We start from the raw sequence: 14637 nt of genomic DNA on the forward strand, positions 1-14637 counted from the left end.
TTACAAATTTAAATAAATAAACTTCCCTCCCCGGGGCGGAGTGGAGGCCAGCCATGTGGGTTAAGCCTGGCCTGCCACTCCCAATGGATCAATCAATCTATCAACAAGAATTCATTGATCCCACAGGAAGCAGATTTCAAAACCAGCACACAGCTCCTGGACGTCTTGGCTTCCTCTTCACAAGACCCTTGGGAAAGAGGAGTGTTGTGAAATTTTTAATTTTATTATTACACAAATATCACATGGATACAGTCAGCTTTCAAACAATTCCAACGACATACTGTGCGGAATAACAAGTGAAAGGCTTCGCTTCCCTTGCGTCCCATCCCAGTGTAAGAAGTTGGGAGTGTATCCTTTTATTCAGGCCTTTAAACTGCACTTTCATACATGAACACCTACATAAATATCTAATTAAAAAAACAAATGGGGTAACATAGGTGTTCTTTTAAAAACTATATATATATCTATATTGTCAGACCACACGAATGTACATTTTAATGGCTGAAGTAGTATTTCACAGCATAGAAGGACCATTATTTATCGGGTTTTCCCATTGATGGGCGTTAACATAGTTTCAAAATTTTCAGTATCGGTTCTCTGGGGATTGTCCATTTAATCTTGCCTGTATTGTGGGCTCCCCATATGCCATGCATTCTACTCGGGGTTGCGGGGGTTAAACAAAACAGACACCTAAATATAGTTGTGAGTGATGAAAAAAAGAGCATTTTCTTTTTTCCAAGAGGGCGAGATAGGTTGAAGACCGGTCTCTACATCAACCTAGGGGTCCGATAAGTCCGCCCGGGTGTCTCCCCGGCATGAAAAGGGGCTCCAGGACCCGTAAAGCGCGGGCGAGGTGGAAGGCTTGAGTGCACGCTTCACCGGCGCCCAGGGTCTGGGGGCTGCGGGGCTGGGGGCCGCAGCGAGGAGCAGCTCCCACACACCACGCGCTGGGCCTGGGCGCAGGTCCGGCGGGGCGGGGCGGGGCGGGGCCGAGCGGCGCGCGACCCTCCGCGCGCTCCGGGAGGCACGGACTGGGGCGGCCTCTCTGGCCCCATCTCCCGCGGGCTCTATGACACCGCGCTGGCTGGCGGGACGGGGCGGGGTTGGCCGAGGGGGAGGAGACTACGGGACGCGGTAGATCTCGCGGGGAAACCTCGCGCGGGGCTCTCTCGCGAGAACTAGGAAGTCCCGCGCCTGCGCACGGTCGTGCCTGGTGGCTGTGGCAGGTCCGCCGGCGGGTGTGTGAACGGAGACAGTCTAGTGTGGAGGTGGCTGCGCCCCCCCGCGACTCGCCACGATGAGCAGCACCTTGGCCAAGATTGCGGAGATCGAAGCCGAGGTAATGGGCGCCACTGGCGCTGCACTGTCCGTCCGAGCTTGCTTGCTTCGGCGGTTGTCGCTCCTGCCTAACTCCCTTCAGCCGCGCCAGAACCGGGCCGGCGTTCTCCGACTTCCCTCAGCCTGGCCCCGCGTCCCCGACTCCCCCATGCCCAGGTCCAGGTCCTCTGACTCCCTTCAGACCGGGCCAGCGTTTCTCGACTCCCCTCAGCCCGGACCGGTGTCTCCCGACGCCCCTATGCCCGGGCCCGCGGCCCCTGACTCCCCTCAATCTGGTCCCGCGTCTCCCGACTCCCCTCAGTCTGGTCCCGCGTCCCCCGACTCCCCTCAATCTGGTCCCGCGTCTCCCGACTCCCCTCAATCTGGTCCCGCGTCCCCGACTCCCCTCAATCTGGTCCCGCGTCCCCCGACTCCCCTCAATCTGGTCCCGCGTCCCCCGACTCCCCTCAATCTGGTCCCGCGTCCCCCGACTCCCCTCAATCTGGTCCCGCGTCCCCCGACTCCCCTATGCCCAGGTCCGGGTTCTCCGACTCCCTTCAGACCGGGCCCGCGTTCCCCGAACCCTTCCTCACGGGCCCGCGTTCCACACCCCTGCACCTTGGTTGGTATCTTCTTGTTCTGTTTGTTTCTCCATCTCTGATTGTGTGTGTGTGTGTGTACGTGCGTGTGCACCGAATCCCGTTTCCTTACTCCAGCCCTGACTGCTCACGTACTTCACTATCTTTCCTTATCACCTCTCGAAACCCCACCTTCCCCAGTCTCTGCTTTGATGACTCCGTGGATCGGGGTGTAGATCGACCTCGGTGGTAGCTGTGGTTCCACCTGATGGTTGTGTGATTCTTTCGCTCGAAGCGCTCAGAGCTCTTGAAACGGGAAAGTGGTGACCTTGTGTTTGGGGGGCACGCCAGGTACAAGCAGTAGAAAGGGAATCAGTAGATTTTAGTCTCATCTGTGGACGCTGCTTGTAATGTCACGTCTCTTCTCTGTACACGTGGTTTGTCTGCTCTGTCATGAGGGGAATGGGCTGGGTGATGGAGAGAATGTTTTTTTTTTACTCTTTTTAACATTTGACTAAAATGGGAACGGGTATACTGACCTAAGAGGGACCTAGGGAAAAAAACACACCATCATTCTCTCGGAGCTGGGGGAGCATTTATTCTGGATCTTTGAGCCTGTAGGAACTGCTTCTGACTTAGGGCTGCGATTCTCCCCTTGTAGATGGCTCGGACTCAGAAGAACAAGGCCACCGCGCACCACCTGGGGCTGCTCAAGGCTCGCCTGGCCAAGCTTCGCAGGGAACTCATTACTCCGAAGGGTGGCGGCGGTGGTGGGCCAGGAGAAGGTTTGTGTTTTCCTTCAACATTGTTTTCCTCTGGCGTAATTTTTATCAAAATAATACAGGCATATGGCTCAAAAAATAATTTTTAAATTTCTATCAAAGAAGGTTTATGCTTTCTAAGCCTAAATTCTTGATTTGAGTTCATTCTGCTGATTTCAAAGGCAAGGGGATATTATCTAAATAAATTAGGGTTTTTATTGATGTGTATGTTGTACTGATAGATTTACATCGGCTTGTAGAAATATGTACATACAGACAGTCAAGATAAAAATTAAGGAAATGGATGCCAAGGGACACGAAGGCAGGAAGAATAAGCTTAAGCCAGAGAAATAGAGAGAGAAGGTTAGGACCAAAAGTAATGCCAATGTTCTGTACACTTTCTAGAGAAGGGCCACAAACGTGGCTTTGAACCTGCTTGCAGCCATTGTAAAACAAAAAAAGAAAGAAAGAAAACCTAAACAGTCCATTAAACATCACAAATTGCTATAGGGGGATTTTGTATGCTTAAGTTCTACTCTAGATGTAAACTGTACAAAATTGCAGAAATGGGTCCTAGTCAGATAGGTAACCAGCATGGAAAAGGAATTACATGAGTCTCAACACTCAGGGATAACTTTCTTCCTCTTTTTGATATTTGTTGATGTTGTAGGTTTTGATGTGGCCAAGACAGGTGATGCTCGAATTGGGTTTGTGGGTTTTCCATCTGTGGGGAAGTCAACACTGCTCAGTAACCTGGCCGGGGTATATTCTGAGGTGGCAGCCTACGAGTTCACTACTCTGACCACTGTGCCTGGTGTCATCAGATACAAAGGTGCCAAGATCCAGGTGAGTCAGTCCTGCAGGACAGGGAAGGGAGGAAATCCATCCTTGCATTCATTTAAAAAGCACTTGTTGGGAGCGCTCCATATGCCAGACCTGATCTGTGCTTTCTGATCATTGTCTAGCAGGGAGATAGAGCAGTAAAGTCAGTCAGTAGCACAATGGGATAGATGGGTGAAAACACAGAGAAAGAAGGGACTACTTTTTCATCTGAGGATTGGGCATGGGGGAAGTCTGGTAAGACCAAAAAAACCCCCAAAAACAAACCCAAACCACCAAAAACCCCACACAATTCATGTTAAAAGTGACATTGGAGGTGGGCCTTTTTGTTGTTGTTAATCCTCATCCAAGGATATTTTTCCATTGATTTTTAGAGAGCGTGGAAGGGAGGAGGAGAGACACACAGAGAGAAACATCAGTGTGAGAGAGACATTAATTGGTTGCCTCCTGCATGCTCCCTGGCATCGACCGGAATGGAACCCATGACCCTTCAGTCCGCAGCTGGACGCTGTATCCCCTGAGCCAAACCTGCTAGGGCTGGAGGTGGGTCTTAAAGTTCAAAAGGCATTTCACCAGCCAGTAAAGGTAAAGGGCTACTTCAGGGAGCCATAGTGGTGAACAGCCTACTGTGGTGTGAGCCTAGGTGTGGGACAGGGAGTGTTAGTAACTGAATCTGGAAAGGTAGGTTGGAGCAGAATTATGAAGAACCTGTGTGCCTACTAAGGAAGTTGAATTTTATCTTGTACCTAAGTAGGAGCCATTAGAAACTTTTAATAAATAATATGATCAGCCCTAGCCGGTTTGGTTCAGTGGATAGAGTGTGGGCCCTTGGACTGAAGGTCCTGGGTTCGATTCCAGTCAAGGGCATGTACCTTGGTTGCAGGCTTGATCCCTGGCCCTAGTCTGGGCATGGGCGGAAAGCAACCAATCCATGTTTTTCTCTCACATGGATGTTTTTCTCTCTCTGTCTCCCCCTTCCCCTCTCTCTAAAAAAAGTGTGGTGATATTGAAAGATATTAATAGAGATGAATGCATTTGGCCCCAAAAATGTGGGTTATAATTTTACTTGAGTTATTAGGATTGTGACTTTGAGTAAATCACCACTTTTATGAAACTCAGCTAATATCCTTATCTTACAGGGTTGTTAGGCATTTTAAACTAGGTAAAGTATATAAAAAGCCTGTAGCTGACATTTAGAAGATGCTTAGTTACAATAATATTCACATACTCATAAGGAACATTTGATTTGTATCTCCTATATTTGTATACTTGAGAAATAAATCATTCTATTTGATCTGCTCAGATTTATTATCAGTTTTTCCATTTCTCCCCCCAATCTTGCAGCTCCTGGATCTCCCGGGTATCATTGAGGGTGCCAAGGACGGGAAAGGTAGAGGCCGTCAAGTCATTGCAGGTGAGTGGTCCAGGGCCACCATCCTGGAATGTCATCCCTTCACCAGACACTGTTCTTTAGATGGGACTGTGGACTTTGAGATGACACTATAGTGAAGGGCATAGCTTTACCCGATTCTTACCAGAATAGAATGTCAGAACTTGAAGGGATCTCAGATCCCCATTTGAGGAGAAACACTAAGGACAGGAGAGGTGAAGTGCTTTGGTCCAGTGTTGCAGTGTTCTTGGAAGATTTAGAATTAGAACTGAGGTTTCCTTATTCCCACCCATGCTTTTCCTTCTTTTCTTTTTAGTTAAAGTAAAATCTTATAAAATGCTAATCATCAATTGCAACAATCTGCTACCCCACCTTTCCTCACCTTCACTGTCACTCCCCTTTGACAACTATACTGTCAACTCTTCAACTGTTTCTTCTGCTACTTATCTTCATGCTTTTTTTTTAAAGTGTCTGCACACCATCACCTCATTTAAAAAAATATATATGTATATATATATATGTGTGTGTGTGTGTGTATATATATACATACATATATATATATATATATATATATATATATATATATATATAGATTGGGGATCCAGCCTGCAATCTGGGCATGTGCCCTGACCACTAATCAAACCGTGACCTCCTGGTTTATAGGCCGATATTCAACTACGGAGCCACACTGGCCAGGCTACCTTCATACTTTTAAAAATTATGCTTTAATTGCTATTTCATGGTTAATTAATTTTAGATATCTATTATTTTTTTATGGTAGAAGATAAACTCTCCTTTACTCCATACCTCTTTTCCCATTTTTTCAAAGAAGTTTTATCACAATTTTTAGTTAAGTCATCAGTCATGGTTTACATGATTATGTAATGTCTAAGTAACTTTTATTCAATGCTGTTTTCCATGGAGTAAATAATTAGCTGTTGTTTGGTTTTGTTTACTTTTCTGTGTTTGCTAATATCTTCCAAATGGTCCAATAGATCAAATGCCTATCAGTCAACATTTTTCTAGATATTTACAGTTCCAAAATAATCTGATTTGCCCTGGCCGGGTAGCTCAGTTAGTTAAAGCATCATCCCAGTATGCCAAGGTTGCAGGTTCCATCCCTGCTTAGGGCACATACAAGGAGCAGCCAGTGAATGCATAAATAAGTGGAACAACAAATCAATGTTTCTCTTTGTCTGTCTCTCTGTTTCCCTTCCCCCCTCTCTCTCCAATCAATAACAAAAAAGAAGTCTTATTGATTTCATTTTCTTCCCCCCCCTATCCCTGATATTACCCTTCTGTCCCCGTTATCTTCGTGGCATAAATCTTTGCTAATCTTAAGAACTTCATGTGTGTCCATGTATTTACAAAAACATCCTTTGTCTATTAAGTGCAGGAACTCTTCCCTACCCCTACCCCCATACTTTTGAGTATTTGTATTAGTTAAATCTTTAATGAACTTTGCCTGGGTATAATTTTTATTTTTTAATTCTTCAGTGGCTCGAACGTGTAACTTGATCCTGATTGTTCTGGATGTCCTCAAACCCTTGGGACATAAGAAGATCATTGAAAATGAATTGGAAGGCTTTGGCCTTCGCTTGAACAGCAAACCTCCCAACATTGGCTTTAAGAAGAAGGATAAGGGAGGCATTAATCTCACAGCCACGGTAAGTGGATAAGGTGGTGTGGGGCAGGCTGTTAAAGACACTGGGGTGGAATGGATTGAGCTAAGGGACAGTGTCATTTGGAAATTACCTGACTTCTAGCAAATTGAAGTAACACAGTTACCTTGTAATGATAGACAAGAATCAAGAGTAGGATAAGAGTCGGTCTCAGACTTACTTTTGCAACTCCATTTTGTTTCCTCTTTTGGGTTATCTGTTTGAGGTGGTGTGGGAGTCTAGACCAATCTTATACTGTGAAATAGATGGCTGCCAATGCCATGTTTTTATTCATTCAACACAGATTAATAGAGTGCTTACCATGAGCTAAGTATTGCTTTATGCTCTGGGGAGTGGATGGAAGAGGGAGCAAAATACACAAAAATTCTTGCTCTTATATGAACCTACTCACATGACTTTAACTTAATTACCTCTTTAAGACCCTATCACCAAAAAGTTATATTCTGAGATACTAGGACTTCAACATATGAATTTGGGTGGGGGCTGTGGGGACACAATTCAGGCCATAACACCTTCCTTAAGAGTTTGGAAAGATTTTTAGTTTTTAGTATTTCCTACTATAAGTCTGTTACTCTCATCCAGGATAGCAGTCTTTAGAAATGAGTTTGCTGCACCTTAGCTAAGATTACCCAGATTCATCAGTGGATACTCTTGGGAGTTTTTTTTGCTCTCTGACCAGTCCTTGTCTTCTATGTCCATTCAGTGCCCTCAGAGTGAGCTGGATGCTGAAACTGTGAAGAGCATTCTGGCTGAATACAAAATTCATAATGCCGATGTGACTCTGCGTAGCGATGCCACAGCGGATGACCTCATTGATGTGGTGGAAGGAAACAGGTACAGACCGACTTCAGTCTGGTGCCTGAGTTTGAATTTGAAGCCTCTTAATGGAAACAACATTGGATCATGAATATGGTAGACCTTGATGCTAACTCTAGCTGTGCTACTATCTGAAATATTAGTGGGCCTTGGTTTCTTTGGCTGTCAAGTGAAGGGTTGATCTTGCTTTCTAACTTCCTTCTTTGCTTTGAAATTTCATTATGATGGTCCGATTCCCCATTTCAGTTACTTGCTGTGAGCTAAGCTGCCCCCTCAGCTCTGTGTCATATGATGGTTGAAGAGGGTAAGTTCTCAGTCTTCACTCCTAGAATTAATCCATGTGAGAAATCCTAGAGGCTGTCCTACAGAACTCAGAGTAGGCCGGGCTGTGTCTGTTCTCTCTAACCTAAGGGTACATTAGCTAAAACCCTAATCCATGAAACATTACTATTATTAATATTTGAAATTAAATAATAATTGAAACCACTGTTAATATTATTCCTGGCATTTGGATATAATATTTTCTAGTTGTCTTCCTGTTCATTTGTTATGATTGGTTGGATGAATTTATTTGATCCTCATTTGAAAATAAAGCCAGTGCTTTGATTTAGGCATTTAATAAGTGAGGCAATTGAAGCCTAGAATTTGTGGCCTGCCTATTTAATACTAGCCTTAGCTGACACATTGATTGGACATTGGGATTGTGACATTGCCAGATTTATGTTTAAAGTGTTTTTAAAAAATGTATTTTTATTGATTTCCGAGAGGAAGGGAGAGGGGGAGAGAGATAGAAACATCAATGATAAGAGAGAATCATGGATTGGCTGCCTCCTGCATGCCCCCCATAGGGGATCAAGCCCACACTTGGGCATGTGCCCTGACTGACACTCGAACCGTGACCTCCTGGTTCATAGGTTGACGCTCCAATCACTGAGCCATGCCAGCTGGGCAAATTTTTTTTATTCTTTAAAAATTATCATGAAATATGTTATTAGAAATACATTTACATTCTTACATTTCTGAAAACAACTTTGTAGGAAATCAACTCTGAGACTTGTCCAGGGGCACATATGTGGAAATGAAAGAGCTATGAGTAGATTCAGTCTGTGTGACTCTAAAGTTTGTGTTCTTTCCACTGTAGCATGTTCTCTCGGTTAGCTGCATGGCTGGAAGTGGGTTTTGTTACCTATAGTTCACCTTTTGGATGTTCTACTTTATTTTGGTAGGAAGTTTATTTTTGTGGGGCTAGGCGGGGTGGTGGTGTTGATCTGCATCATATGATCTCTTTGGAGAGTCTCTGATTTAGGATTCTGGATGAGGGGGTACTGACAATCAAACTGACAGTCTTGTCAGCAGCTCCAGACTAATGTCCTGTTTTTCTTTTATAGAGTTTATATCCCCTGTATCTATGTGTTAAATAAGATTGATCAGATCTCCATTGAGGAATTGGATATCATCTACAAGGTACCTCACTGTGTACCCATCTCTGCTCATCACCGCTGGAATTTTGATGACCTGTTGGAAAAGATCTGGGACTATCTGAAACTTGTGAGGATGTAAGTCTTAGTGGATTGGGTAATATTGCTGTGGGAATTAAACCAGACCGTCTCTCAATGATGTCTTCTGGAGCTCATTAAGTCTTTTTGGAGACACAAATTAATTCCTATCATCTGCTAGGCCATATTGAGGGCACTTTTTTTCTCAAGTTGGGGTTATGTGCATCTGTTCTCAGAGGTGATGGAGGGATGCTTTGCATTCAGCACATGAAACATTCCAAGAAGTAGGCAACCTCTGCTTCTTCTCTGTTCTAGTTACACCAAACCCAAAGGCCAGTTGCCAGATTACACATCCCCAGTGGTGCTGCCTTACTCCAGGACCACAGTGGAGGATTTCTGCATGAAGATTCACAAAAATCTTATTAAAGAATTTAAATAGTAAGTATCATGGGCATGTATGTGGTGCCTTCTTTTCCCGGTGAGCTACTGATTTCACTAACTAGAAATTCTTAGCATAGCATTAATAGCAATATGGCCACCATTTTCTGTCCTTTGGTACATAGTTCTTAGTTTCTGTGAGGCAGGTCTCAGTGTCTTGTTTACCAGATTCCATCAGTAGTGCTACATATTTTTAGTACTTGAGATCCGTGGAAAAAATTATATTCAAATACATATTCTTTTTAATTTATTGATTTGACAGAGAAACATTGATTTATTGTTGTACTTATTTGTGTGTTCATTGGTTAATTTTTTTTTTAAATTTCTTTATTGATTAAGGTATCACATATTTGTCCTCATCCCCCCATTCCCATCCCACACCCCTCCCCACACATGCCCCCACCCCCCTGTTGTCCTTAACCGCTGGTTAGGCTCATATGCTTGCACACAAGTCCTTTGGTTGATCTCTCCCCTTTCATTGGTTGATTTTTGTATGTGCCCTGACCAGGGATTGAACCCACAGCGTTGGCATATTGGGACGATGCTCTAACCAACTGAGCTAACTGGTCAGGAACCAGTTATAGTTTCTTGATAGGGAGAATTTTCCAAGCATGGCTGAGGAAGGGAGGTCCTACATTTTTTATCGGTTACCCACTGATAGTTTCAGTAGAATCAATATAAACTGGTATTCTTTAACAGTCAGTAACTGACACTGTATTTCTGAGAATTAATTTCCAATCTGAATTATTTCAGGGTATTATATCTATAATAAACCCATGCTTTCTTAATTTTAAGCTCATCTTGTCACACTTCTCGTTTGTGTTTTTTCTCTCTGACTTTTTTAAATTGGCTTTGGAACATAAGGAATTACACAACTTCCAAAGTCTATGCTACTTGGTATGTGAAGGTTCCAGTGTGTCACACTGCTGGGGAAGCTAAAGCCTTGGGATGAATTTTGAGTGTGATTCTTGGCTAGGCAGAGGGATCCTTGACTGTTGCAGGACTGGAGCTCTTAAGAGCCTGAATGCTCAACCTGAGCAGAAAGGTGGCTGGCAGGTGGTTAAACTAAGTGATTATTTATACTGTTCTTTTTTCCCTTCCATATAGTGCTCTGGTCTGGGGTCTCTCTGTGAAACACAATCCTCAAAAAGTGGGTAAAGACCATACATTGGAGGACGAGGATGTCATTCAGATTGTGAAGAAGTGAAGCTTCCCCTTTCCCCATCTGCTGGCCAACCACTGCAGCTTTCCCCACGACCAAGCACCCCACCTCAAGCCCTTCTGGCTTTGGCAACCACTGGATCAGGATTCAGGGGAGGGAGATGGAGGTACCCAAATTGGAACTTCACTTGTCTTAACTTGGTGTCACCTTGTGTGTTGAACTGCATAAAGGACCTGACGGCCAGCTGGCTATGTGCAGGTCATGTGTCATTGTCAGAATTTGTTTTGCGATGGACTAAATATGGATGGGTACGTACAGGGAGGCAGCTGGATAAGGGGTTACTTGGGAACTTGGTCTTGAGTGTGAACTGTATAAAAATGTGACTGCAACTTTTTTTTTTTTAATCCTCACCTGAGGACATTTTCTCCATTGATCTTTAGAGAGTGGTAGGGAGCTGGGAGGGACAGAGAGAGGGAGCAAGAGTGAGAGCAACATTGATGTGAGAGAGACACTTTGACTGGTTGCCTCCTGCATGATCCCTGACTGGGACAAGCCCTGACTGGGACCAGGGATCGAACCTGCAACTGAGGTATGTACCCTTGACTGGGAATTGAATCATGGCCTTTTGGTCGACAGGGCCAATGCTCTAACCACTGAACAACCAGTCAGAGCTGACTGCAACTTTTTTTTTTTAATCCTCACCCGAAGATATTTTTCCATTGATTTTTAGAGAGGGAAAGACACAGATATTGATGTGAGAGAAACACATTAATTGGTTGCCTCCTGCATGCCCCACACCAGGGATTGAGCCTGCAACCTTGGCATGTGCCCTGACTGGGAACTGAACTGTTACCGCCTGGTTCATAGGTTGACACTCAACCACTGAGCCACACCAGCTGGGCTGCAACATCTTAATTTGATGTTTAATCATGGGAAACCCTTCCAACTGGCTGTGGCCTTTAGTCCTTTCAAGTGGTCTTTCCTAGATGTGCCGAAAGACTTGATGTATTTGATGTAAGTGAATAGCTTATTCTTCGCAAGGCTAGCCCATTTGGGAGATGATGTGTGGTCATTGAGTAATACTCTGATCAGGCACATCGGAGTTTGAATTGCAGGTTAACTTCTAATTAGCTGTGGAACCTTGCTCAAATTACTTAATCTCAATAAGCCTTAGTTTCCTCATATAACATGGGGATAGTAATAGCACTTACTAAAGAGGAGATGGTTAGTATTAAGGGATGTGGTGCTTGTAAAATGCTTAGCACAGTGTCTGCCGAATGTTGGCTCTTGTCACTGGTTCCTGTGCTTTTCCTGGGCTCCCTGCCTGCCCTAGTCACAGCATGGCTGTCAGTGTTGGGCTGAATGTTTAGCTGAACCCTGCTGCCAGGTTGGCCACTAAGTGTCCCCTTCCCTATAGCCCAGCCTTTCTGCTTGAACCCCCATGGCAGTCCGGGCCTCAACCACATAACCTGGTTGAAGGCATGGAGGCAGAACATTGCAAGCGAGGCAGCCAGTGTGATCAGAGCAGGCTGTGTGTATACATCATGTGTTACGTATGGCAGTGGGAGATTACATTAGGAGGAGTGCGTGTGGTCAGGACTACTTGAGAGTCTACTAAGGGTATCATCAGAGGTTTTGGGCTGGGAATAGGAACTTTGAAGGGATTGCTTGGATAAATGGGAAATTGGCAAGAATTTTTAGAAGCAGTTTGTGAGGGACGGAGACGTGGGATTATACACATACTCAGGCTTCTTTAGTGCTTGTTTCTTTTGTTTTCTTGGTGACAGTTGTTTCCCTCCAAGTCTTTCTGGAGTTTGTGTGAGCACTGTCTTTCGACTCAGAAGATAAGCCCCTCAGGCCTGGTATCCCAGTCACTTTGTAGGATATAAGCCTTGATATCACTGGTCCATTTTAAAAAATATATGTATTTTTATTGATTTCAGAGAGGAAGGGAGAAGGAGAGATAGAAACATCAATGATGAGAGAATCATTGGTCTGCTGTCTCCTGCACGGGGATTGAACCTGCAACCAAGGTACTTGCCCTTGATTGGAATCATCCGACACTCTATCCAGAGACAAACCAGCTAGGACAGTGCCATAGGTTTTAAAGAAAACTTAAAACCAGATTAATTTCCCATGAGGAACCTATTGATCCTGATAGGTCAGCTGGTTGGAAACAAGGAGGAAGGGGTTCCGGAGAAAATAAACACAATAATGCCATTCACTTCATTCACAGCATATGCAACTTTAATCAACCAAAAGAGAAAGTCCCAAATGTACAAGTGAAAGAAATACAAACTAGACACAGGCTTAACTAATATCAGCTACTTTTATGTACAGCTGTATAAGTTCAAAAAAGCTATCCTATATGTATATACAAAAATTATTTATACACAGGTCTGTACATAAGGGTCTATACATTTATTTCCTCAGAACCCTTAGGTGCCACCTCTTGGTGAAGACACCAACACTTCATTCACATATCTTACAAAAAAAGAAAGACTATTTCCGGCATTGACAACACTGTGCATCCTGTATTCGGACCACGTAGGCTTCCATCATGCAGACCACACCAGATGCCTAGGCCTCCTAAACAGCTTTGCACAGTGTGCTCCAAAGTAAAAGCCTGTAAACCAAGCAGAGTCCTGACCAGGGTGCCACCATAGGTCCAGGGTTAGGTGAGCCTGCCTGCCTTGCTCACTGTCGATATTCTAATTCATCCACACTGATGACTTTGGCGGGCATGGAGGGCAGGGGCTGCTGTAGCACATCAGAGCCAAACCATTTGGCAAGGCCCACTGGGGAGCTGCTCCTCTGGCTGGGGCGGTGCTCCAGTGGGGAGTGCATGTGGGGCAGGCCTGACCGGCTGGGCACATTCTGTGGGGTCGCCTGAACACTGACAGCTGCTGCCTGGGAACCAGAGCCTGGAGGATGAAGAACTGTGGGAATAAGAAGGAAGAGTTATGCCCTAGCCGGCTTGGCTCAGTGGAGAGAGCATCAGCCTGCGGACTGAAGGGTCCCAGGTTTGATTCTGGCCAAGGGCACATGCCTGGGTTGCGGGCTCGATCCCCAGTAGGAGGCATACAGGAGGCAGCTGATCAATGATTCTCTCTCATCATTGATGTTTCTCTTTCCTCCCTCTCTGAAATCAATAAAGAAATACATTAAAAGAAGAAAAAAAAAAAGGAAGAGTTAGAACATGATGGGTAAAGTACTGTATCAGGTCTTGCCTCACTCAACTTTATCCATAAAACTCCAAACAGAATTCTTTACCTGATGATTTATTCTAGGAAATTCCTTTGCAAAATGCCAGAAGATAGACCTTGGAAAGCTGAGCTATTCAGAAGACACTCTAGTAGATGACCTGACTACTATGTCCCACAGCAAGCAGCCACATCACAGAAGCACTAACATTAGCTGGTGAGAGGGCATCTGCTCTGGGCAGTCCCTATGCTGAACCTCTGTTGGAAGGATTTTCAGCCTCCTCTTCTAAGAGGCAAAGGACAAAAAAACGCCAGAGCCCAGTTGGCTCTCTTGTTTTACAGGAACAGGAATTCCAACTCCTGTAGAGGTTGGTTTACATCATCCTAGTCTCTGGTTATACCCTTATCCCAGTCTTGAAGGATAAGTTAAAGAATGAATTGTCTATGTCAATTCATCCCCCTCACTGGGAACTGGTCCAAAAGTTTAAAGCCTATTTAGCCACACCCAGCTCACCTAGCCCATTCCTGAACCTACCTGAACGCTGTAGCTGCTGTTGCATCATTGCAAGATGCAGAGGTGTCCCAGGACGAGGGTTTAGGAGAGGGTGATTAGCAGCAGGTAAAGGGTAAAAGGGTTGACCCAGGATTGGGCTAGATATTCCCTGTAAATGAGCCAGATCCATCCCAGGAGGAAGCACACCTGTTAGATAGAAGAAATTGGTGAGAAGTTAATCTACCTGGAAGTTTTCAAGCTTGACTGTACAGTGTTATTGATCTGAAAGTTTATTGAGTGAAAAATGCTTAAGCTAGGTTCCTAATCGTTTAATGGGGTAATGGGTGGACTGGATTGGACACACTGCCCACCAGTTAGATGGAAAAATCTAGTAACATCTTTCTAGGGATGAAAACCTCCCACAGCACAGCACTTTATTAGTTCTAGCAACTATTGTCATG

General features: G+C 44.7%; 2 protein-coding genes across 6 annotated transcripts in view; one reads left to right on the forward strand and one right to left on the reverse strand.

Annotated features, from left to right (window-relative positions):
* The first annotated feature begins 1198 nt into the window (after positions 1-1198).
* On the forward strand, positions 1199-10672 carry DRG1 (developmentally regulated GTP binding protein 1). The gene is made up of 9 exons (XM_079763352.1): positions 1199-1339; positions 2557-2680; positions 3327-3502; positions 4841-4910; positions 6384-6553; positions 7272-7402; positions 8773-8940; positions 9196-9318; positions 10426-10672. Exons 1-9 carry the CDS (start codon positions 1298-1300, stop codon positions 10523-10525), a joined length of 1104 nt encoding a protein of 367 aa, XP_079619478.1. The 5' UTR covers positions 1199-1297; the 3' UTR covers positions 10526-10672.
* A 338-nt stretch (positions 10673-11010) lies between these two features.
* The window catches only part of EIF4ENIF1 (eukaryotic translation initiation factor 4E nuclear import factor 1), a 34511-nt gene continuing 30884 nt past the window's right edge, over positions 11011-14637 (reverse strand). For all 5 annotated transcript variants that reach the window (XM_079763347.1, XM_079763348.1, XM_079763349.1 and 2 more), the window contains exons 18-19: positions 14219-14383; positions 11011-13419 (exon numbers count right to left, since the gene is read on the reverse strand). In XM_079763347.1, coding sequence (XP_079619473.1) covers positions 13178-13419; positions 14219-14383 — 407 coding nt within the window. In that variant the 3' untranslated portion in view covers positions 11011-13177. The remainder of the gene's footprint in view (positions 13420-14218; positions 14384-14637) is intronic.

This window comes from Cnephaeus nilssonii, assembly GCF_951640355.1.
Source record: "Cnephaeus nilssonii genome assembly, chromosome: 22".
In the NCBI taxonomy this organism is placed as follows: Eukaryota; Metazoa; Chordata; class Mammalia; order Chiroptera; family Vespertilionidae; genus Cnephaeus; species Cnephaeus nilssonii.

Coding starts and splice junctions, on each gene's coding strand:
- DRG1 (XM_079763352.1), top strand. CDS start 1,298: ATGAGCAGCACCTTGGCCAAGATTGCGGAGATCGAAGCCGAG. Junction 1,340..2,556: donor TTGCGGAGATCGAAGCCGAG/GTAATGGGCGCC, acceptor CTCCCCTTGTAG/ATGGCTCGGACTCAGAAGAA. Junction 8,941..9,195: donor TATCTGAAACTTGTGAGGAT/GTAAGTCTTAGT, acceptor TCTCTGTTCTAG/TTACACCAAACCCAAAGGCC.